Here is a 22,279-nt window from a genome sequence, read left to right on the forward strand (position 1 = left end):
TTCAAAGAAAATGACACCTTTACAAACGTGATTTATTTTTCCTTAGAGGGAGGATTCAAGTCTTCTGGATTAAAAGTGAAGGGCTTATCATAGCCCATAAGGTGTTGATAATCACTGGAATTGGGAAACAACATTGGATTTATCAGCATTGATTTCTTTTTGGCATAAAACGTTGTGAACATCTTGCTTATTCCAGGCACTTCCACATCCTCTGGAGAAAAATCAGTCCTCTTTTCTCTTAGAAAGGCATTGTAAGTGACTGCAGTATAAAGGTTTTTATCCTTGTTGTAATATAAGCGAACCACATATCCCTTTGTCACAAAATGCAAAGTAACAGGAGTAACAAAGGTGAAGAATCCAACCATGCTAAAAAAAGCAATTTTCAATGGAAGACTGTCCACTCCAATGCCAGACTCTAGCAAAATCATTGGTAGGATAAGTAAGCTGATCATGCTGGTAGAGTAGGAGAAGAACTTTACACCTGTAAGAAGGATACACGCTACATTAGTAACATAGACACACAGTTAGCAAGATTAAAACGAAACACAGCAGGCCATCAAGTGCAGCCTACTATTTTCATGTTGTGTTGATCCAGAATAAGAGAAAACCCCCTCTCTGCTTCTCTGGGATTTTCTGAATAGCGTGCAGCATAGACATTAGTCCATTCTGCGATATCTCAGAAGGGATACAGAATCAGCTGATCAAGTATATGGCACTCTGGGAGTATAATACAAGTTCTGCATAATATTTTTAGTTCTAACATAAAGAGAATGTATCATTTACAAGTCAACCCATTCATGTAAGAAAAGCCGATATGAAACACATCCGCAGACCAATAACACCATTACAGATTGTTTGCAAAATTATATGGCGTGGCCGTATACTACTCCTCTAGTCTTGCTCTCCACTCACACTCCAGACACCATCTCGATTACCTGCTCGGAAATATGCCAGTTTTGGGTGGTAATTACATGCAGAGCAGGTGGCCGGGAGAGCGGCTATACAAAAATAATGCAGAGCGACCTTGATATGTCACAACATTGCAACATTCCATTAACGGTTATCACCTATTACCTCAAAAAGGTCTGGGGGCTGAGTGTGACCCTGCATGTATGCCCCGCCAGCATAGCAGTCAAGTGAGATGTGCATAGGCAGGTGGAGGGATATCTATTTAAAAGGGAATCGGTCAACAGGGAGGGCATTGTAAACATACCTTTTGTCTCATCCACGTTGCATGACCGAAACTGATGCGCGATTCCCCCAACACGGCAGTCAGAAGGGCTACTCACTGCACCGAGTGACGACTCAGCCAATCAGGAGACCGCTAGAGCCGTCACTCAGAGCAGAGAAGCAGGGATGGCAGTGAGTAAGGGGCCAGGAACACTTTCACATCAAGTGCCCGCCTCCGTGACACTTGCAACCATGGCGTCAGGGGAATTAAACACTGGAACAAAAGGTATGTTTACAATGCCCTCCCCTACCTTGCTCTGTCAGCAGTTTTGAGGCCTCAAAACTGCCGAAAGATTCCCTTTAACCACATCCCGCAAATGGGCGTTACTGTACATCCTTTTTAACGGTGCCAGAAGGGCGTACAGTAACGCCCCGTATTCAAACTGTCACCATGTCAAACGATTCACAGTCATCCGGCACAGGACCTATCAGAGCGGTCCCTTGACTGCAATCGTTGTGGTTGGTCAGTCAAATGTGACTGATCGATCACAGCTGTCAATGACGGCATAGCGCTGTTTACCGGCTCTGAGAAGCTTATTTCTGTGTCAGAGCTTCTCAGAGCTGGTCATCGCTGTAGTGAAGACTTGAAGACTGTGTCCGACTGAAAATTTTACATAAAATCTAATAAATAATAAAATAAACTCACCCTCCATGCTCATCAGCTGATCCCTGCCTACTGTCAGTTCTGTGAAGGGCCCTGTCAATTTTGTGAAAAAAGATCCCATCCCCAATTTTACCCTATACTGACCCCTGACGCCAGCTTCTGTCCCCTGTTAATCCTGCTTACGTCAGTCACCTGCTGACCGTTTACTTGCAGACTTCTGTCCCTACCTATTCTGTCCTCTCCTGTATTTTTAGGGACTTTTTTTTCTTGTTAAAAATAAATAAAAATAAAACAAAAAATGTTTTCAAAAATAAATTAAACAGTTATTTAGCAATTGTAGGGAGTCTTGCTAGGGGTAGCGCTACTTTATATAAGCTCATTACCTGAGCTCTGTGCCTGGTCACCACCTGTGACCTATACAGTGCGCTCCGTCCTGCTCCTATATTTTTAGGGAACACTTTTTTTCTAGTTATTTTAGTTTAAAAAAATATATAAATAAAAAATGTATAAAAAAAAAATGTTTAAAAAAAAAAAAATAGTTTAGGGAGTTTTATTAGCTTTAGGGTATGTGCACACGGTAGCAGGCTTTTACGTCTGAAATGACAGACTGTTTTCAGGAGAAAACAGCTGCCTCGTTTCAGACGTAAATGCTCCTCCTCGTATTTTGCGAGGCTTCTTGAGTTCAATGAAGAACGGCTCAAATTACGTCTGAAAGAAGTGTCCTGCACTTCTTTTGACGAGGCTGTATTTTTACGCGTCGTCGTTTGACAGCTGTCAAACGACGACGCGTAAATGACAGGTCGTCGGCAAACCCATTCAAATGAATGGGCAGATGTTTGCCGACGTATTGTAGCCCTATTTTCAGACGTAAAACGAGGCATAATACGCCTTGTTTACGTCTGAAAATAGGTCGTGTGAACCCAGCCTTATAGTTATTACATACTGTACCGTACCAATATGGCCCAGAGATTTTTATAGTCCAGAAGAGGCATATGCCATGATATGCTTCGACACAGACACTGCTAGTGATGATGAGATGGAATTTGTTCATCTTCATCTAGCGAGTCTAATGAGCCCTCCTCCCACAGCGCAGAAGAGCAGTTGGTCCTGCGCAGCCGGATTCAAATGAAGGGTACCCACTGTAAATTATACCCCTCAGGATCCCAACTTTACTGCCTCCTCAGGGATCCAATTAGAGGGAGCGGGGTTCAGGGAATTCGATTTTTTTAAATTTGTTCTTCTCGGATGAATTCGTTTCTGCGATAGTCCAGCAGACCAATTTGTATGCAGAGCAGTTTATTGCCAGCAATCCCACCTCGTATAATGCCAGAGTTCAAAGCTGGACCCCCACAAACCCAGTGGAACGCCAAAAATTTTGGGGCCTAATGCTACACATGGGCCTCATAAAAAAAAACAAAAAAACATGTATCCGGGACTACTGGTCCTCTGACATATTGTACCCCCAGACTGCCTCTCATTTCTTGGTATCAGTGGCAAAATAGTTTTGGACCTGATACACCCTTTACTTGGTCAGGGATATCACCTATACGTGGACAATTTTTATATAACTGTATTCCCCTCCTGAAGTCCCTTTCGTCCAGATCCACCGTGGCCTGTGGCACCATCCGGAAGAATTAGAAGGGCCTCCCCAAAACCCTGCTGGGGCAGAAGTAGCAAAAAGGGGAAAGAAGTGCTGTCTGCAGCGATAATCTGCTCTTTCTTAAATTTAAGGACATGCATAGATTATCCACCATTCATAATTCTAGCAGCAAACGGGTTACAGTACGTGGATCCAGCACTCCAACCACCAAGCCTACCTGCATCCTGGATTACAATCGCTTCATGGGAAGGGTGGACCTATCCGATCAAGTGATCAAACCATATAGTGCCATGCGTAAGAGCAAAACATGGTACAAAAAGCTGGTCGTCCACCTCACCCAAATTGCATTTTATAATGCGTTTGTGGTGTCCAGGTATGCAGGCAATCGTGAAACCTTCCTGCAATTCCAGGACAAGGTCATCAAGGCCCTCATATTTAGAAACTCAGAGGGGGAGAGTACTTCTTCAGGAGGTAATGTAAGTGCCATTATTCCAGACCAGCATTTCCCCACAGAAATACCCCCTACCGAGAAAAAAGGAAGACCCTAAAAAAAATGTAGGGTGTGTACAAGAAGAGGGATCAGAAGAGACAACACCTACCAATGCGACACATGCCCTACAAAACTTGGCCTATGCATAAAAGAATATAAATACCTATAAAGCCCAGGCCAGACAGAAAACCTGTTTCAGCAATAACATCCATATACGTCAATACTGGATATAGAATAACTAAGACGACTTATATAGATAACAATACTAGAAGTGTAAATAACCATAGTAGGGGTCCTTGAAAAAGCTGACGGCGAAACGTACGTCGGGGTGTCTTGGTGTGGTCTGTGGTTGACTCATTTAGGGACAGACATGTAGAATATGGGTTGGTATTTGACACGGATCTGATCCTGATTTTATATATTTTTATATCTTGGATCAGTCTCTCGGACACGGTCATTTGTATTTTTTGTCCAGTGTGTACATATTTAGTATAACGTTAACTGTTGAGGTATTCTTGTACAGTATTGTCAATACCTTGACAATACACTGTTTGATTCCATGGATGTATAGCATGATACATTTGTTGCTCCTAGATACCACTACCACATTTTTATTATTGGTTGTTTTATATTGTATGTGATGGTCTATGTGTGTTTTTAAATATTTTCCAAATAAAGATTTTTTTGATATTGGTTAGTGCTTTACTTGTACTATGGCTATTTACACTTCTAGTATTGTTGTCTATATATGTCTTCATAAGTATTCTATATGCATAAAAGAATGCTTCAAAATCTATCACACCTCATTAGAGTTTTAAATTATTTTTTATTTAACAGTCTTCTCCTTCATATTAGCCATTATAAAGCAATTTTATTTATTTTCCCATTTTCTGCCCACTGGCTAAAATTGTAATAACTCCAAAACAAAAACTACAAATTCTCACTATACCCCTAGATGAATACATTGAGGGTTGTAGTTTTTGAATGTTGCTATTTTTTTGTTCTGCCTGTTATTATGATCTGCTATAAAAAGCGGTTCTTTTCATTCTTAGTACTTTTTTACTTTTTGGTGATGCCGGCAGTTCTTTTTATTTGGAGGCTAAACTAGCTGTTCCTGATCAGTGCAGTTTTTTTATGACTTTGTGCAACTTGATCTACCCGATAATACTGCTGGTAAAGTAAAGGATCTGTTATGGAGTGCCAACGCCACTTGGCATGTTCGACCCTCATATAGGGATTGATTCTGCTAATGGGACGTTCTACAACCAGGATAGATAGATAGATAGATAGATAGATAGATAGATAGATAGATAGATAGATAGATAGATAGATAGATAGATAGATAGATAGATAGATAGATAGATAGATAGATAGATAGATAGATAGATAGATAGATAGATAGGAAAAACACTAAGAACAGAAGGAGTCATGCACTATTGTAATAAAGTTTGCCAATGGCATAGAAAAATAATTTTTATTGGACAATACAAAATACATAGAGTTAAAAAAGACTACAAATCTGAAGACTGTACACCTCCCAGGTGGTGAGGATGAACCTAAAGGAACCACTCCTTATATTGGCAGTTACAGGAAGAAGCTTATCTGACAGATAGTGAGACTAGGGCAGAAAATACAATGAAATAGCACTAGGCATAGGAGTCAGGGTATGTAAATTTAAGTAACATCATACATGAAGCCAGAGTCACAAAGCTATCGACGGTAAACATTGTAAGTGGATTCCAATCTGAGCAGGAAGTGCTCACAGAGAATCCCCACAAAGCAGACAAGTCTTCCCAGAGTATTGTCGCCACAAGAAAGGAGCAAGTAAAATATGTAAAGCACAGCATAAAGTGTTACTAACCCATGTGATTCCTGCAGTTCAGTATCTTCCCGAGTACGGAGAGACCCCGACGCGCGTTTCGCGTGGATGGCTTTTTCAAAAGGGGTATACTAACTTCAACTAGAGCCTTCTACTTTAAATATGCTGAATAATCCGATCAGCTGTTAAGATTTGACCAATGGGATCTCCCCGGCCGTGCCTGTCAGGCTGAGGCACCGCGAGACTCACGCACCTGAGAGCCGAGTTCCCACTGCGCACGCGCGGCTCCGGAAACCACGCATGCGCAGAAGAGCACAAACGGCAGACAGAGTCAAAGCCAGCGGTGACGCGTCTGACAGGCAGGGCCGGTTCATACAATCATAGAATGAGACACCCAGAGTAAGTTCCGAATTGAAACAGATTTTAATGCTCCGGAAAAGTAAAGTAAAAGATGATCTGTTGTATACATTTCTAGTGGGACACAACTGAGGAAGACAATGTAATAAATCAGAAACCCCGAAGGGGGTAAAAAAAAATTTTTGTGACAAGTGACAACCATATGGTCTGACATCCAGACAATTACGGATCAGAATTAGAGAACATGTGCGCGACATAGTCGCTGCTAGGGATATTGAAGATCTCACACTGCTCAAAACAATCCCCAAACATTTTAAAACCTACCATGCAGGTGATCCAAAATCATTTAAAGCATGGGGGATAGATAGGGTGATTTGTGGTATCAGAGGTGGGGACATCAAGAAATTGTTAGCTCAGAGGGAGTGCAAGTGGATTATCACCCTTGGAACAATGGCCCCTGTTGGTTTGAATGAGACACTTAGTTTTGCGTCCTTCCTATAATTCTTCTACCATTCTTTTAAATTTTGTGTTTTTATACTGTATGTCCATTAACTTTTAATTTTTCCTCTTCTAGTTTTCTACTTTTGCCGTGTCTGATCATATACATTTATACTGACCTGAGATCGATATTTCGAGGCATCTGTCAAGAGTTTTGCGGGACTCCATTTTTTTCTGGACGGATCTGTTTGGAGTCGTATTAAACGTCTCTATACGCTGTGGGACAATTTATTACACTTTATATTTTTTTAATTTATTTTATTATTTATTATTTTTTATTTTTTTATTTTTTATTTTTATTTTTTATTTTATTTTATTTTTTATTTATTTTTTTATTTTTTATTTATTATTTTTTATTTTTTATTTTTCACTCACTGTTATTACAAATGATCACATTATGTATGTTTCATCCAAATGCCGTATGATTGACATTTTTTGGAGTAAACATATAGTGTTACTGTTTAGTCAGTTATATTGTATCCCCCTCTTGGCGGTGGGGGCGTCTTTCACTGTTGATGATTCTCAGCATTGTACGCTGATAACACAATATTATTATGTCATTCTACTAGGGATTCATCCCTGTGCACTTTCAGTTTATTCATTTATTTATATGAAATGATAAATGTTTATTCACTTGATTATATATTGTATTTGTTTATCACTGCATATATGGTTGTCACTTGTCACCAAAAAATTTTTTTACCCCCTTCGGGGTTTCTGATTTATTACATTGTCTTCCTCAGTTGTGTCCCACTAGAAATGTATACAACAGATCATCTTTTACTTTACTTTTCCGGAGCATTAAAAGCTGTTTCAATTCGGAACTTACTCTGGGTGTCTCATTCTATGATTGTATGAACCGGCCCTGCCTGTCAGACGCGTCACCGCTGGCTTTGGCTCTGTCTGCCGTTTGTGCTCTTCTGCGCATGCGTGGTTTCCGGAGCCGCGCGTGCGCAGTGGGAACTCGGCTCTCAGGTGCGTGAGTCTCGCGGTGCCTCAGCCTGACAGGCACGGCCGGGGAGATCCCATTGGTCAAATCTTAACAGCTGATCGGATTATTCAGCATATTTAAAGTAGAAGGCTCTAGTTGAAGTTAGTATACCCCTTTTGAAAAAGCCATCCACGCGAAACGCGCATCGGGGTCTCTCCGTACTCGGGAAGATACTGAACTGCAGGAATCACATGGGTTAGTAACACTTTATGCTGTGCTTTACATATTTTACTTGCTCCTTTCTTGTGGCGACAATACTCTGGGAAGACTTGTCTGCTTTGTGGGGATTCTCTGCTCGGATTGGAATCCACTTACAATGTTTACCGTCGATAGCTTTGTGACTCTGGCTTTATGTATGATGTTACTTAAATTTACATACCCTGACTCCTATGCCTAGTGCTATTTCATTGTATTTTCTGCCCTAGTCTCACTATCTGTCAGATAAGCTTCTTCCTGTAACTGCCAATATAAGGAGTGGTTCCTTTAGGTTCATCCTCACCACCTGGGAGGTGTACAGTCTTCAGATTTGTAGTCTTTTTTAACTCTATGTATTTTGTATTGTCCAATAAAAATTATTTTTCTATGCCATTGGCAAACTTTATTACAATAGTGCATGACTCCTTCTGTTCTTAGTGTTTTTCATAATTATTTTGGAGTTTCTATTCTGACAAAGGGAGGTCTAAATCCGCACATGCTGGTGACCTAGCCCTCATAACCATTTTCCTGTTGAGACATATGTTTAATAGATAGATAGATAGATAGATAGATAGATAGATAGATAGATAGATAGATAGATAGATAGATAGATAGATAGATAGATAGATAGATAGATAGATAGATAGATAGATAGATAGATAGATAGATCGATATCTCAATGACTGTCCTTTTATACTGTGAACATGCCCGGTATTTGTTTCCCCCACTTTTTAAATATACTGCCTTTCACTTCAAAGCAGTTTCACATCTTTTTTAAAATTTTTCCCAATCTAACTTACTATATATCAAAGTGACATGCTGTTCTTATCACTACGGACTGACACATTTATTGGTCATATGCTTTTTTTTATTTTTTTAGCACGACATAGTCATTTGTACAGGCAAATCCAATGTTTAGGGACACAAACCCCTAGATGAATACCATCGGGGTGTAGTTTTCAAAACGGGGTCACAATTAGGGGTGTTACATTGTTTTACCAGCTCAAAACCTTTGCAGGCATGTAGTGGGACCCTTCAAGTTAAAATAGTGTCCTAAAATGGCACATTGTGCTCCTTTGCTTTTGCGTGTGGTCAGACAGCAGATTACGGCCCAAGTGGGGGGTTTTCTGAACACAGGAGAAAGTGGGCAATAAATATTGGGGTGCGTTTCATCAGTTTCATGTGTTATGTTTGAAAAATATGTCCTATAAATGACGCATTTGTGGAAAAAAAAACATTTTCATGCAAGATTTCCACAAGATTCTGCAAAAAAACTATAGGGTTAAAAAAGTGATCATACCCCTAGAAAAATTAATTGAGGGTGTAATTTCCAAAATGGGGCCACTTTTGGTTGGGTTTCCACTGTTTTGGTGCCTCCAGTGCATTACAAACGCGACGTGGCACCTAAAATCATTCCAGCAAAATCTGCTCTCCAAAATCCAAATGGCGCTCCTTCCCTTCTGAGCCCTGCTGTGGGTCCAAACAGCAGTTTATGGCCACATATGGGGTATTGCCGTAATCGGGAGAAATTGCTGTACAAATTTTGGTGTGCTTTTTCTCCTTTATTCCTTGCAAAAATGTGAAAATTCTATGTTTTTCCAGAGGAAAAAAAAGCAGATTCTCATCTTCACAGACGGATTCCAATAAATTCAGCAAAAAACCCGTGGGGTCAAAATGCTAACTACTTCTTTGCTTCGGAGACCTGTGTTTCAGTCCATTAGCAGACCAGGGCTACATGTGGGATATTTCGAAAAACTGCAGAATCTGCTCAATAAATACTAAGTTTTATTTCTCAGGTACAACCATCTGTGTTACAGAAAAAAATGTATTACAAATTTATTTTGGCTTCAATTCCCGTGAAACGCCTAAAGAATTAAAATACTTTCTGAATGCGGTTTTGAATACTATGGGGGGTGCAGTTTTTAAAATGGTGTGTTTTATGGGGGGTTTCTAACATATGGGCCCCTCAAAGACACTTCACAACTGAACTGGTCCCTGAAGAAATAGCCTTTTGAAATTTTCTTGGCAATGTGAGAAATTGATGCTAAGGTTCTAAGCCTTGTAACATCTTAGAAAAATTAAAGTACGCTCAAAAAACGATGCCAACATAAAGTAGACATGTGGAATATATTAAATAGTGTTGTGGCATGAATATATATATATATATATATATATATATATATATATATATATATATAATGTATTTGGGACCATAAGGAGTGAAAGGTTATAAAGGAGAAACATGTGTTACAATAGAATGGGTATTTTAGAAAGGTTAAGAGAAGAAATAGTTTGCAGATGCTTTGCCGTCCATTGGAATTGCAAACAGATGGTGGTCAATCACTTGACCAACCCCCCTAAGCATAAAGGAAACCTAAGGGAATACCTGGTGCTCCACCAATGAGCTATATGGGAAAGGAAGATGTAAGGCTTGAATATACAGACGACTCATATGTTATGGAATGTTCTTTGTTCGTCTGATGCTATAAATATGAGCACTGTAGTCCAATAAATTAGAAGGATTTTTACCTTGAGAAACGTCTCAGTGTATCTGTTGCTTCTCCGAGCTCGCACCCCCCCCACCTGATTTGAACCTGCATGGAGATCAAGGCGTAAAGTGACCTCATTGCGATCACAATAGTAACTATTTTGTGTGGTAATACTATCTGTTTTACAAGCAGGTACACTTAAAATTAGAAAATTCATAATTTTTTAAAATGTTGGTGTTTTTCACAAATAAGAAATGAATTTATTGACCACATTTTTCAAGTAACAAAGTACAAGATGTCACGAGAAAATCTCAGAATCGCTTGGATAGGTAAAAGCATTCCAAAGTTATTACCACATAAATTGACACGTCAGATTTGAAAAAAATGAGGCTGGTCCTGAAGGCTAAAATGAGCTCAGTCCTGAAGGTGTTATACCGACTATATAAGAACTTACCAAGCACTGCTGTTCCAAGGTTTCCAATATAAACCAATCTGTCTGGCTCATGGTCTACTGGAGCGGACGATGTGCTGACGAAACGAACAAACTTCACATCAGGTACAGAAACCTATTGTAGAGAAATTAATAGAAAATTTAAAAATGCACAAAATGTAAACAAACAAAATGTAAGAAATGTTTGTGTCAGACAGTGTAAAAGCTGTAATATACAAATAATAGATACAGTCCTTGTAGGTTCACCTCATGAGGAAGCAATGCTGCTCATAGACATAGACCAGTCAACTGAATTACTGTTCAACAGATAACACAAACTCCCCCATAATTTGTATCGAGAGAGAGAGAGAGAGAGCCACTACCTGACACCTCTACAGCCCCAAATCTAGGAGAAAACAGTAAGTTTAGATTTAGTATGGTTTAGGTTAAAAACAAACCAGTCGGATCCTTGTTTCCCCCCGAAGGGAGATGTTGGGGACTGTCAGGAAGCTTCACAGAAATAAACTTGTGAGAAGATCTCATTTAAATAGGAAATATTTCCAAACAAAATCTCATATCTAGGGCCAGTTTATAGAACTGGACAAAAATTCCTATAAACCATGGTCGTCCATCACTGCACCGTCAGCTGTTTTGCTTTGTGCCCCTGATGGGATTGCAGGCAAAGTGGGTATAAACATAATGGCACCATACACATTGGGGTGCGCCCATTTCAAAGCAGAATATCACTTTATCTATGCATGGCCAACCTGATCCATTTTTCTTCTGATAGAGCTGGTCAGAGACTAAAGACTTTTGTCAAGTCAGCAGATGCCACCAAATTTGACAGGATCCACAGAATTTATGATGCCTGCCATTGGAAGAGGTTGGAATTTGCCTTAAATTCTTTGCTCCTTGGTGCCATGAATGTCTCACTGGAACAAGTCCTCCCTGTCCCTACAGAAATCCTGCCCAACTCCTCCATAATGTGGCCACTGATCAGCTGGTGTAGATTTTACTCTGTGGGGCGTATCAAGACAGAGGCCTGTGCCGGACCCGTACATTGCCCCCCCCCCCCCCCCCCCGATTAGACTAACTCCTCCCTTTGCCACAATAGAAAAAAAATATGTATACTTTACCCACCTCGCCGTTTCCCCTCAGACTCCCTCAGCAAGCCACGGCTCATACAAGGCACAACCGGCAGCTTCAGGGCGTTGAGTGCTGCATTGCATATAAGGCCCTGACACTGCTCGGCATCAGGCCCTTGTGTGAACCGCAGCATACTTAGGCCATGCTCGCATAGAGTTTCTTTTTACAGGCAGATTTTTACCTGGCTGTAAATTCTTGCCACGATTTTCGTGGTTATTTTTGGCCTGAGGCCTTTGAGCGCCGCGGGCAAAAAACACTTTCTCTGCCTCCCATTAATTTCAATGGCATGTCAGAGGCGAAATCGCGGCAAGAAAGAGCATGCCGCTTTTTTTACCGTGAGCGGCTAAAAGCCGATGCGAAAATAAAACGCCTCCGCCTCCCATTGAAATCAATGGGAGGAGATTTCGGATGTTTTTAACGCTGATTCCGACGTGGTTTCCATGTAAAAAAAACTCTGTGTGAACTGGCCTTTAGGTAGCCTAAGGGGACCCAGTGGGGAGAAGCAAAAAGAAGCAGTGAGAAGAGCATACATTTTTTTATTTTATGTCCGACAGGGAGAGGGGGTGGATGACGTGCGGCCAGCCGAAAGTTGTAAACCATTTAAGAGGCATTTATTATCAGCTGTTATCCACTGGATAAAATCATTAGATAACGGACAATTTAAAAAAGTGAGACATTTTTAAAAAAAACTGCCGCCCCTGCAATTGTGGGACAGTGCCCAGGACAATAATTCGGGACTGTTGGAAACTATGCTCTTGATGATGCCAAACATTTAATCAGTACAAAAAAAAGGAAAAAAAATACCGGCATCCAGTAGCCTTATTCATATGAAAATCAAATAGCCCAAACACTTAAAACATAATTAAAAACAATTAAAAAGTACCAGGACATATCAAAATAAGATTGTTCCCTCTCAATGGTCCCCCACATAAAACATGTGTGGGCAGGCTAAAAAAATGTGCCCTTTTCTATAAACAACATTGTTTATAGGAAAGGGCACGTTTTGGAACGTTCTGTTTTATCTTCACGATTCACTGTATGATTTTATATTTTACATCATATTCACTGCCACAAATTGTTATCTGCAGTATGTATATATGATCGATTCACACCAATGTCAGTTTTGCGTCTGCAAAAAACGCATTTTGCCTGCGTTACAGTTCCGCGTGCCATCAGTGTGTGGCATCCGTTTTTCATGTCAGAGTTGGTGCACATTTTTTTATGAATTTTTTTTCTCTGCATTTCTTTAGCAACTGGTGCGTCAATCACGGACAGCACATGGACGACGTCCGTGTGCTGTCCGTGATTTTCGCGCACCGGTTGACTTCAATGTGTGCGTGACTCGCAAAAACGCACCAGAATAGGACATGCAGTGAGTTTCACGCAACAGAAATACGCTGCGCGAAAAATCATGCATGTCTGAATAGCCCCATTGAGTTGCAAAGGCCCGTGTGCTGTCCGTTGTTTTCACTGACAGCACACGGACGTACAAAACGTTCCTGTGAATCAGGCCTTATTACTCTCACCCACAAAGCTCTCCACAGTGCTGCACGTCCTTACATCTCCTCCCTCATCTCTGTCTACCACCCTACTCGGGCTCTACGTTCTGCCAACGACCTTAGATTAAAATCCTCCATAATCCGAACCTCCCACTCCCGTCTCCAAGATTTCTCTCGTGCTGCACCCGTCCTCTGGAAAGACTACCCCAGACAATCCGATTAATTCCCAATATCCACAGTTTTAAACGTGCCCTGAAAAGACATCTATTTAGACAGGCCTATAACATTCCCTAATCTGACTCCTTTCCATGGCCCTCCTTTTAGATTAGTGATCAGAATAAGATTCCCTCACACTCCTTCTCTTCATGTCCGTCATACACGGATACTGGCTGGTGACCGGCTCATGCAGCTTTATGTTACCACCCCATGTGTATAAAAATGGCCGGACCATTGTACAGAACAAACACTATTATACTTTGTGTCTCCCTTATTTACACATAGATTGTAAGCTCTTGCGAGCAGGGTCCTCACTCCCCAGGTTTGAATTGTAAATTAACTTTGCCACTATGTAATGTCTGATATTGTTTGTTTCATGTCCCCTCTAAATTGTTAAGTGCTGCGTAATATGTTGGCGCTATATAAATAAAGATTATTATTATTATTATTATATGATATATCAGGTTACACATCAGATAACTTCACGGTCCTTTCAAACTAGAAACTCTCTGTTCTACACTGTTTCCGTAACTTCCTTTCACTTCTATGGGAGTTATGGAACCGTAGGTCATAAAACTCGTGTTTCCATAACTCCCGGCAGCTTCTTAACTCGGGGTCCAGCGACAGTGGGAGAAAGTAGCATGGGGTTCAGGGGGCCAGTTCTAGAAATAGGTGCGGGTCCCAAAGCGGGACCCACATCTATCGGACATTTATTGCATATCCTGTGGATATGCCATAAACGTCGGAGATGGGAATACCCCTTAAAACAATAGGTAATTTCCTGATAAAACTTTCCCTTTTAGTGGCAAAGCTGAACGTATAGGATTGAGGAATCGCTCTGTTCACATAAGCATAATGACTTCCATTCTTAACCCGTTAGTGACCGCCAATACGCCTTTTAACGGCGGCCACTAACGGGCTTTATTCTGATGCATGTGCCTTTTTACGGCACTGCATCAGGATAAAGTAAACAGAGCAGGGAGTGTCAAATCTCCCCGCTCTCAGCTGCTAGAGGCAGCTGAGGGCTGGGAGCGTCCCTGCTCTGCCGGGTGAGATCGATATTAGTATCGATCTCACCCGTTTAACCCTTCAGATGCGGTGCGAATAGCGTGCACCGCATCTGAGTGGTTTTGGAGAGAAGGAGGGAGCTCCCTCTCTCCCCCATCGACACCCGGCAATACGATCGCCGAGTGTCTGTGTCTCTAATGGCAGCCGGGGGCCTAATAAAGGCCCCCAGGTCTGCCTGGAGCGACTGCCTGCTAGATCATTACTTGTTTTACTAACTGGGCGTTGTGAGTAGAAGTGTATGATGCTGACGAATCAGTGACCAATCAGCATCATGCACTCCTCTCCATTCATTTACACAGCACATAGTGTTCTTACTAGAACGATGTGCAGCCACATACACAAGTGTCCTGATAATGAATACACATGACCTCCAGCCTGGACGTCATGTGTACTCAGAATCCTGACACTTCTGAATCTTTTCTGTGAGATTTCCAGCAAGAGAAACGAAATCTCGTTTACCTCGTAATCTCGCAGGAAAGAATCAGAAGTGTCAGGATTCTGAGTACACATGACGTCCAGGCTGGAGGTCATGTGTATTCATTATCAGGACACTTGTGTATGTGGCTGCACATCGTTCTAGTAAGAACACTATGTGCTGTGTAAATGAATGGAGAGGAGTGCATGATGCTGATTGGTCACTGATTCGTCAGCATCATACACTTCTACTCACAACGCCCAGTTAGTAAAACAAGTAAACACGCCCAGTTGGACATACGAAAAAAAAACACGCCCAGTTGTCCATTTCAAAGCTCATTTGCATATAAATAAAATAGCTCATAACTTGGCCAAAAATTAACGTTTAAAAAAAAATAAAAAAACTTTACTGTTATCTACATTGCAGCGCCGATCACATGCAATAGGAGATAGGGATTTGAGAATCTGGTGACAGAGCCTCTTTAACAACCATGAAGGCTTTGGCAGTAGTTCTTTGAAACAAAGGGTTAATCCGCGTGTGGAAATCCGCAGAAATAAATACAATGCTACTTATCTTCGCTGATTTGGTTTTCCACACCACAGAAAGAACCTGTGCAGAAATTTTCTGCAGCATGTGAATTGTTGCCGGAAACTGCACCAAATACAACATGTAATAACGGGGTAACAGTGAATTATGGTGTAAACAGTGGTGTATGTTGGTAATAGGGTGGCGTGTATAACGATGAATCATTAGCATAGATTCACACATAGCAGACAGATTTTCCTGCTAAACATTTAATCCCCAGTGAAAATCTGTGACAGGAGTGACATGCTGTGAATTTACAAATCTGCAGTGTCCTGAATTATGTGCAGAATGTTTCCACTATATCTGGATGGGGATTTCAAAACTTTATCCACATGCCGTGTGCTGCAAGGGCTTGTCCACACGTAACGGAATTGCTGCAGAAGATTTCTGCAGCAATTCTGTTGAAAATAGCAGACATTCCTCTGCTGAAAAAACGCACCATTTCCTGCGTTTTTTGACTGCAGAAAATGGTGCGGATTTTGCTGCGTTTTTCTCAATGATGGGAGACGGAGACATATTCTCTGAAAAACGCAGCAATTCTGCACACTTTCTGCAGCAGTCCGAAAAATACGCACCGCAGGTCAATTTCTGGTCGGTATTTTTACGCAGCGCGTGGAGATTTGTTAAATCTCACCCACTTTGCTGCTACTGTATTCTGCTGCGTATTTTCCATCCGCAACGCCGGACAGAAAATACAGGGCAATTCTGCTGCGTGTGGACAAGCCCTAATGCTGTGTACATGCATTCTACTGCGATGTGTGCATTCACCCTTAGGCGAGCCTTCGGTTATAGATACACGTTGGGAGAGCTCCCGATATATATCCCCAAAAGAAAGCTGAAACCTATCCCACTGTATAGGCATACATCGCCCGAACCCCCTGTGGAGGGTGCTACCTGAAGCATTATGCCCAGGGAAGCTCCTGAAGCTCCTGATATTACCGTCCATATATGAATACGGCATGTTCTTCTTTCTTGGCAGTTTCCACCTCTGACCCCCTATTGAAATCAATGCGAGGCACATTTTGAAGCGTTTTTTGCCCGCAGTCCTTGCATTCGATTCAATGGCAGTGGGTAAAAAAAACGCCGCAAAAATAAAAAGTGCAGGCAATTCAAAATCTGCCTCAAAATTCCTGAAGGAATTCTGAGGCAGATTTTTTTCTGCCTGCAAAAAACCTGTGTGAACAGGGTCTTAGGGTGGGTGATTGCAAAGATTAATAAAACAATTGGGGGGATATTTATCAAAGGTGGAGCAAAGTTGAAGCTGTGTAGTTGCCTCTTGCAAACAATCACATTCCATTTCTCAATTTTCAGAGACCCTTTGGAAAATGAAAGCTGAAATCTGATTGGTTGTTATGGGCAACTTTATAACGTTTCCTTTGCTCTGCTTTTGATAAACCTCCCCCACGTGGTCTGATATAACGCAGTACATCCTGATTTATAAGATAACAGACTTCTCCATAAACACCAAAACTTCATTTGTCAGATTCTGTCTTCTTGTTGGCGCTGCACAGGAGTCCAGAGTGACGTACGCTGAACATGTCGCGTGACGTACATGGAGCCCAACCCAGTGCAGCCTGAATCTCATACAGTGTGCAGCTAACACACAGACTCAATGTCATGCTTCACCTGACTACCGGGCAACACATTGCACGGCGCTCTGCTGTGTAGGGACAGGAAGGACAGACGTGTCCGAGCACCCCCGGTTCCCACACACACCGTCCTCCGCAACACCCCTTGTGCTAGAGTGCGCCCCCCACACACAGCGACCCACAGCATCCTCGTCCTCTGTGCCGGTGACCCGGATGTGCCACCCGGATACATTAGAAGGGCCCTTACTACAGCATGTGTGCCCCGGATGTAGTACAATTGTCATGCTGCGGCGGTTACGTCTAGAGTAAAATTGTGTGACGGCAAAGTCACATGACCGACATGTAGTAGGCGGGGTTTACCGCTAACAGTGAAGCATGAGGGAAATGGAGTGAGTGCGGTGTGAGGCATATGATGGGACTTGACCCAGCATGCCAGTTACCATAGTGACTGTATAATGTGGAGGGTCACTTTTAAGGGACTTACATTTAAAATTCAAGTTGAACGTTAGTGCCAGTAGAATAACCTCTGTAGAATACTGCCAACACGGTGCCCCACCTAAACTATGCCAGCCTTCACACAGCCAGAGGAATTCTGACTGCCTGCAGCTGCCACTAGGGGGAGCTCACTACATACATATTTCAAGTAAATGGGAGCAATATATAACACATGTAACTAGCACCCCCTAGTGGTGGCCTGGAGAGGTCTCCTATTTCGAGATACTTCTGAATAATCTGTGATTTACCGTATATTGTTTTTATAAAGATCCATTCCTTCCTTTTATTATTTTTTTTTTGCAGAATTAGACTATTTTAGACAGAAAAGTATGTAAAAAAAAAAAATGATTTAAACATATATCAGATGTTTACATACATCAACTCATTGAGTTTGATTTTAGAAAAAAATATACATATATACTTTCTCTTTTTTAGAAAAAACAATAGTGTAAAGGCCTATGTTATTTCCTATGCTGAAAAAAACAAACAACATTTAGGACCTTGTTCCACATAAACGTATGCCATCTTTGGTAAACATTTAGCTCATAAATAACTTAGGGAAACTTCACAAGAATATTTCTAAAGAGTTTTTTTTTTTGGAGGGGGGGGGGTCAAAAAAGCATCTAGAAGAATTGTGGTGTGAAAGGGGTGTAAATTGACATGCTCCAGGAAGACAGTAGTATTATGATGTTCTATATAGTCTGTGTCCCTGTTACAGACTGCCATAAACAGCAGCCTGTTAGGCCTCAATTGTTGTGCAATATATAACAATATTACAGTCATTTTATCGCACTATCTTCCTCCCTAGAAAAAAAACAGTGCCTCTACAGGCGAATACAGTTTGATAAATAAAGAATCCCCAAAAACCACCGACGTATACGATACTGGGAACGAGACAGCCTCACTGTCGGTTACCATGGAAACCTTCTAGTTGACGCATGGAATTGACGTCACTTCCGGTTCCACTGCACGGGCGAGACCTTCCGGAAGTGATTGTGATTTCCGTCGCTAGGTGGTCAGCGAGCCTGTTGTGGGAGAACCGGGTGCCCGGCCGGGTGAGTGGCTGCTGTGTGGTACGTGTAGCGCGGTATAATGAGGCTGCGTGTTACCTGTACTGTGGGGGAGCCCAGGGCTGCGTCATATCAGTGTGTTGTATAGTACCCGGACTCTGGTCTGTTTCCCCAGCTGTCCCTATGTACATCCATGCAGCTGTCACAGTGTTAGGCCCGTAATCTAAGCACACGTTTCTTCATCACTGCATACATAGGCTGGTTTTCAGTGGCCTGGGAAAGCTGGGTGGGAACTGTAATGGTGTCCACATAGTTTGTTTTCTAGATTTCCCGGCTTGTGTCTGGTTTAACACCAGGACCTCGCTTGTTTCACCTGAGCTGAATGTAGATCATCATAGGGTTAATTAAGTTCAGTTGACCTGCTGAGGTCCGGGTGTTATGGCCACAATATGGAAGCAAAAATGTGCCCGCAATGACGGTTGTCGGACGCAGTCTAATACATTTCTTGTGCATGATATTTTTTAAGAAGCAATGTGACCGTATGGTTTTCTTTAAAAGTAATCTCCACTTTTGAACTACATTTACCATCAGAAGCAGTTACGTGTGGAATTTGTTGTGGATTTGACGCAATGAAAATCCGCTATATACTAGACATGTGGCGGTAGTGTGTCTTAATCTGCCATATGTAATGTACTTGCAAATTTTCAGTGGGGCATCCAGACTGAAAATCTACCAAGTCTAAGGCCCCATGCGCACGACCGTGCCCGCAATCATGGCCCGCGATTGCGGGCACGGCCGGCCGCTGACTGACAGCCGCATTTTCGGGCCGTGCTCCCATACAAAGTATGGGAGCACGGCCCGCAAAATGCGAAAGAACGGACATGTTCCATAATTCCCGGAACATTTCCACGGCACTGACACCCTTCCGTAGTGCTACGGAAAGGTGTCAGTGTTCAATGAAAGTGAATGGCTCCGTTTTTGCGCACTGCAATTGCGGTCCGCAAAAACGGAGGTTTTTTGCTGTCGTGTGCATGGGGCCTAAATGTGACCTATGGATTCTATTAAACGGGACGATATGGGCCGCGAGAATGAGAGCGGATCAATGAGACAGGTTGTTTGCTCCTTTTACAGGGAGCAATGGTCAGTAATGTATGGGGGTGAGCGATCGTTCGTCCCCATACGTTTCTTTCATGTCGGCAGCACATGTTTACACAGGAAAATGTGCTGCCGACAGCAATAATATTTATTGCTGCATAAACGATGCAATCAGCCAATGAAAGGGCTTTTGCTTGTTCGTCGGCTGATCATTGGCCCTTTTGACACAGCACAGTGATCGGGAAAGAGCGGTCACATGAACACTAGTTTCCCTGATCATTGGCTGCGTAAAAGGGACTAAACTGTATGAATCGATTCCTATACTTATCTTATACTGATATTTAACTATATGTTGTTTTCTTTGCTTTCATACAAAGAGCAAAAGTAGCAATTCTGCGAGCTCCTAGTTGGACTTTGTATGCAGCTTATCTGTAACTACAGCTGCTCATACACCTTAAAAAGGGGTTGTCCAGCTGTAAGAAATTGATGGCCTATCCTCAGGATAGGCCATCAATATCTAATTGGTGGGAGTCCGACTACTCTTACCCCTGCCGATCAGCTGTTCTGAAGGGGCCGCGGTGCTTGTATCTCTCTCCCCTTCATTCCTTATTTGGTATTTTTTTTCCCCTGCAATTTCCTAATAATTTTATTTCTAGAATGACTGCCATTCTACAACACTACTTCCATATCAGAGGAGTGGAGTTAAAAATCCCTGCATCAAAATTGGGAAGGTTTTTTGACTGAGGGAAAGGGAGAGTTAAATTTTTCCTTAGCAGACTTGTCATCAGTTTTGTCATTTGAGGGAAATATTCTAGTAATAATATATCAGTGGAATTGCTGTTCAAGTAGTTTGCTGATAATTTGCACCAAAAAATGTTTTGTATAGAAAGTCCTTCGTTGCTTACTGGGAGGTGTAACTAAGAACTATACCGTGACTAGTACTGCACTTGTGTATTGATGAAATAATTCTGCTTTTTTATTTGTTCTTTAGAAATCATTATCCAGAAGACACGTCATCATTAGGATGGGTAGGTTCAGTATTTTCTGTACGTATATTATATCCTATACAAACATATCCTATGGAAACAATGTACTGATTTTCTCTTCTCCATTTTTTTCTGTTTCCTCTTTCATTTGGATCAGAAAGCAGGAGAAAGTATCTGAATGCTATCAGTATTACTTATTTTATGTGTAGCGTACATGCAGGCTGCAGAAGCGGAAGTAGCAACATTTGAATATGCGCTTTAACTCTGGTCAAATAATTAGTGGAAAAAGCTCCACCCCATAGACTTGTTCAATCATATTTACTCTTGTACAGCAATGAATGTGAGGCCAATCAGCTGTCAGTTTGTAGAGGAAGCTACTCAACAATGTATTGTAAGAGGGCTTGAAAGGAGCAGAACCCATAATGAATAAGAAAGAAAACCTCACATAGCGCAAGATATTTATTATTTGTACCAATAAACATACACTGTAGTGCTCGACCCAAATAAAAAGAAAATCCTCCTGAAATACAATGGGCTAACAATACCCGGTATCAACATCCCATGCACTGGGGTGTGACACAACCCGATAAAATCAGCAATTGAAACTGTGAAAAGAAGAAACCATAAACGCAGTTGTTCTGCACATAACATAAAACAGTGTGGTTTGCAGCGATGTAATAGAAGTAACTGGAGGTTACCGGCCAGAACAGTCCCATTATTTCTATCACGTAGCAGGTTTGGATTCTGAAGTGAAGCGCCATCCAGAGACGGTTTTGTTATCTTTCACCTCCTGCCGTATATAAACCTAACCGTTTGGGGCACATATAATATGGTGACCATCATGATTATCTACGGTATATAGCTGAAAACCATGCTCTTTAATGTTATCTGAAGAACAACTGTATTTTTGCATTTTTTATTTCATTGTTGAGTTGCTGATTTGTCATTCCCCTGTGCATTGCATATTGCTGTGTGTACAGGGTATTGTTGCCCATTGCATTATATGAGGATTCAGTTTTGATTTGGGTTGATAGCTATGGACTTTATTGGTACATTTTATTTTTATTACGTTGTTTGTATATTTATTTCATTCAAAAATATGTGCAAAATAGAAATGTAGCATAACTTAGGCTGGGTTTACATATATTAGGGAAAACTGAAGTTAAAACACTACTCCTGGATGTGGCATAGACTCAAGATCTGATTTATTTGAGACTTTCTGCAGTTTACTAGATTGGCTATTGAAGAACAATAGATATATAGAGCTCTAATACATATAGAGATTAAGGCGTGACATGCGTGTACAGTCCGTGTCTGCGGTTTTTATGGCCGTATGTCACGCAAATGTTTGCGTCAGCAAAATAAACTGAAGGAGGTGTTCTTTTTTTCCTCATCGTTTCTTTAGCAACTGTTGCGTGAAAAACGCATGGCACAAGGATGTGCGTCCGTGTACTGTCCGTGATTGTCATGCA

General features: G+C 41.6%; 2 protein-coding genes across 4 annotated transcripts in view; one reads left to right on the plus strand and one right to left on the minus strand.

Annotated features, from left to right (window-relative positions):
• TMEM70 (transmembrane protein 70) lies at positions 1-17,538 on the minus strand. Of its 2 annotated transcripts, none has more exons than XM_075826111.1 (3): positions 17,349-17,538; positions 10,728-10,839; positions 1-481 (listed from the first exon to the last, which is right to left on the minus strand). In XM_075826111.1, the coding sequence occupies exons 1-3, from the start codon at positions 17,451-17,453 to the stop codon at positions 33-35; spliced, it is 666 nt and encodes a 221-aa protein (XP_075682226.1). In that variant the 5' UTR covers positions 17,454-17,538; the 3' UTR covers positions 1-32. The 2 variants fall into 2 exon arrangements, with proteins under 2 accessions (XP_075682226.1, XP_075682225.1); XM_075826110.1 differs by having other exon boundaries at positions 17,259-17,535.
• ELOC (elongin C) overlaps positions 17,527-22,279 on the plus strand; it is a 12,127-nt gene continuing 7,374 nt past the window's right edge. Inside the window, exons 1-3 of one of the 2 annotated variants that reach the window (XM_075826112.1) lie at positions 17,527-17,610; positions 18,525-18,789; positions 20,813-20,849. In XM_075826112.1, the coding sequence (XP_075682227.1) occupies positions 18,655-18,789; positions 20,813-20,849 (172 nt within the window). In that variant the 5' untranslated portion in view covers positions 17,527-17,610; positions 18,525-18,654. The remainder of the gene's footprint in view (positions 17,611-18,524; positions 18,790-20,812; positions 20,850-22,279) is intronic. The other variant, XM_075826113.1, reaches the window with a different exon arrangement.

The sequence above is a fragment of the Rhinoderma darwinii genome, chromosome 5, assembly GCF_050947455.1.
Source record: "Rhinoderma darwinii isolate aRhiDar2 chromosome 5, aRhiDar2.hap1, whole genome shotgun sequence".
In the NCBI taxonomy this organism is placed as follows: Eukaryota; Metazoa; Chordata; class Amphibia; order Anura; family Rhinodermatidae; genus Rhinoderma; species Rhinoderma darwinii.

Bases quoted from the DNA above. Each gene is read 5' to 3' on its own strand.
- TMEM70 (XM_075826110.1), bottom strand. From the start codon at position 17,453: ATGTATCCGGGTGGCACATCCGGGTCACCGGCACAGAGGACGAGGATG. The intron at 10,840-17,258 runs GTGAAGCATGAC...TCTCTACAATAG, and splicing joins ATGTGTTGCCCGGTAGTCAG to GTTTCTGTACCTGATGTGAA. The intron at 482-10,727 runs GTAAGTTCTTAT...TCCTTCTTACAG, and splicing joins CCTTGGAACAGCAGTGCTTG to GTGTAAAGTTCTTCTCCTAC.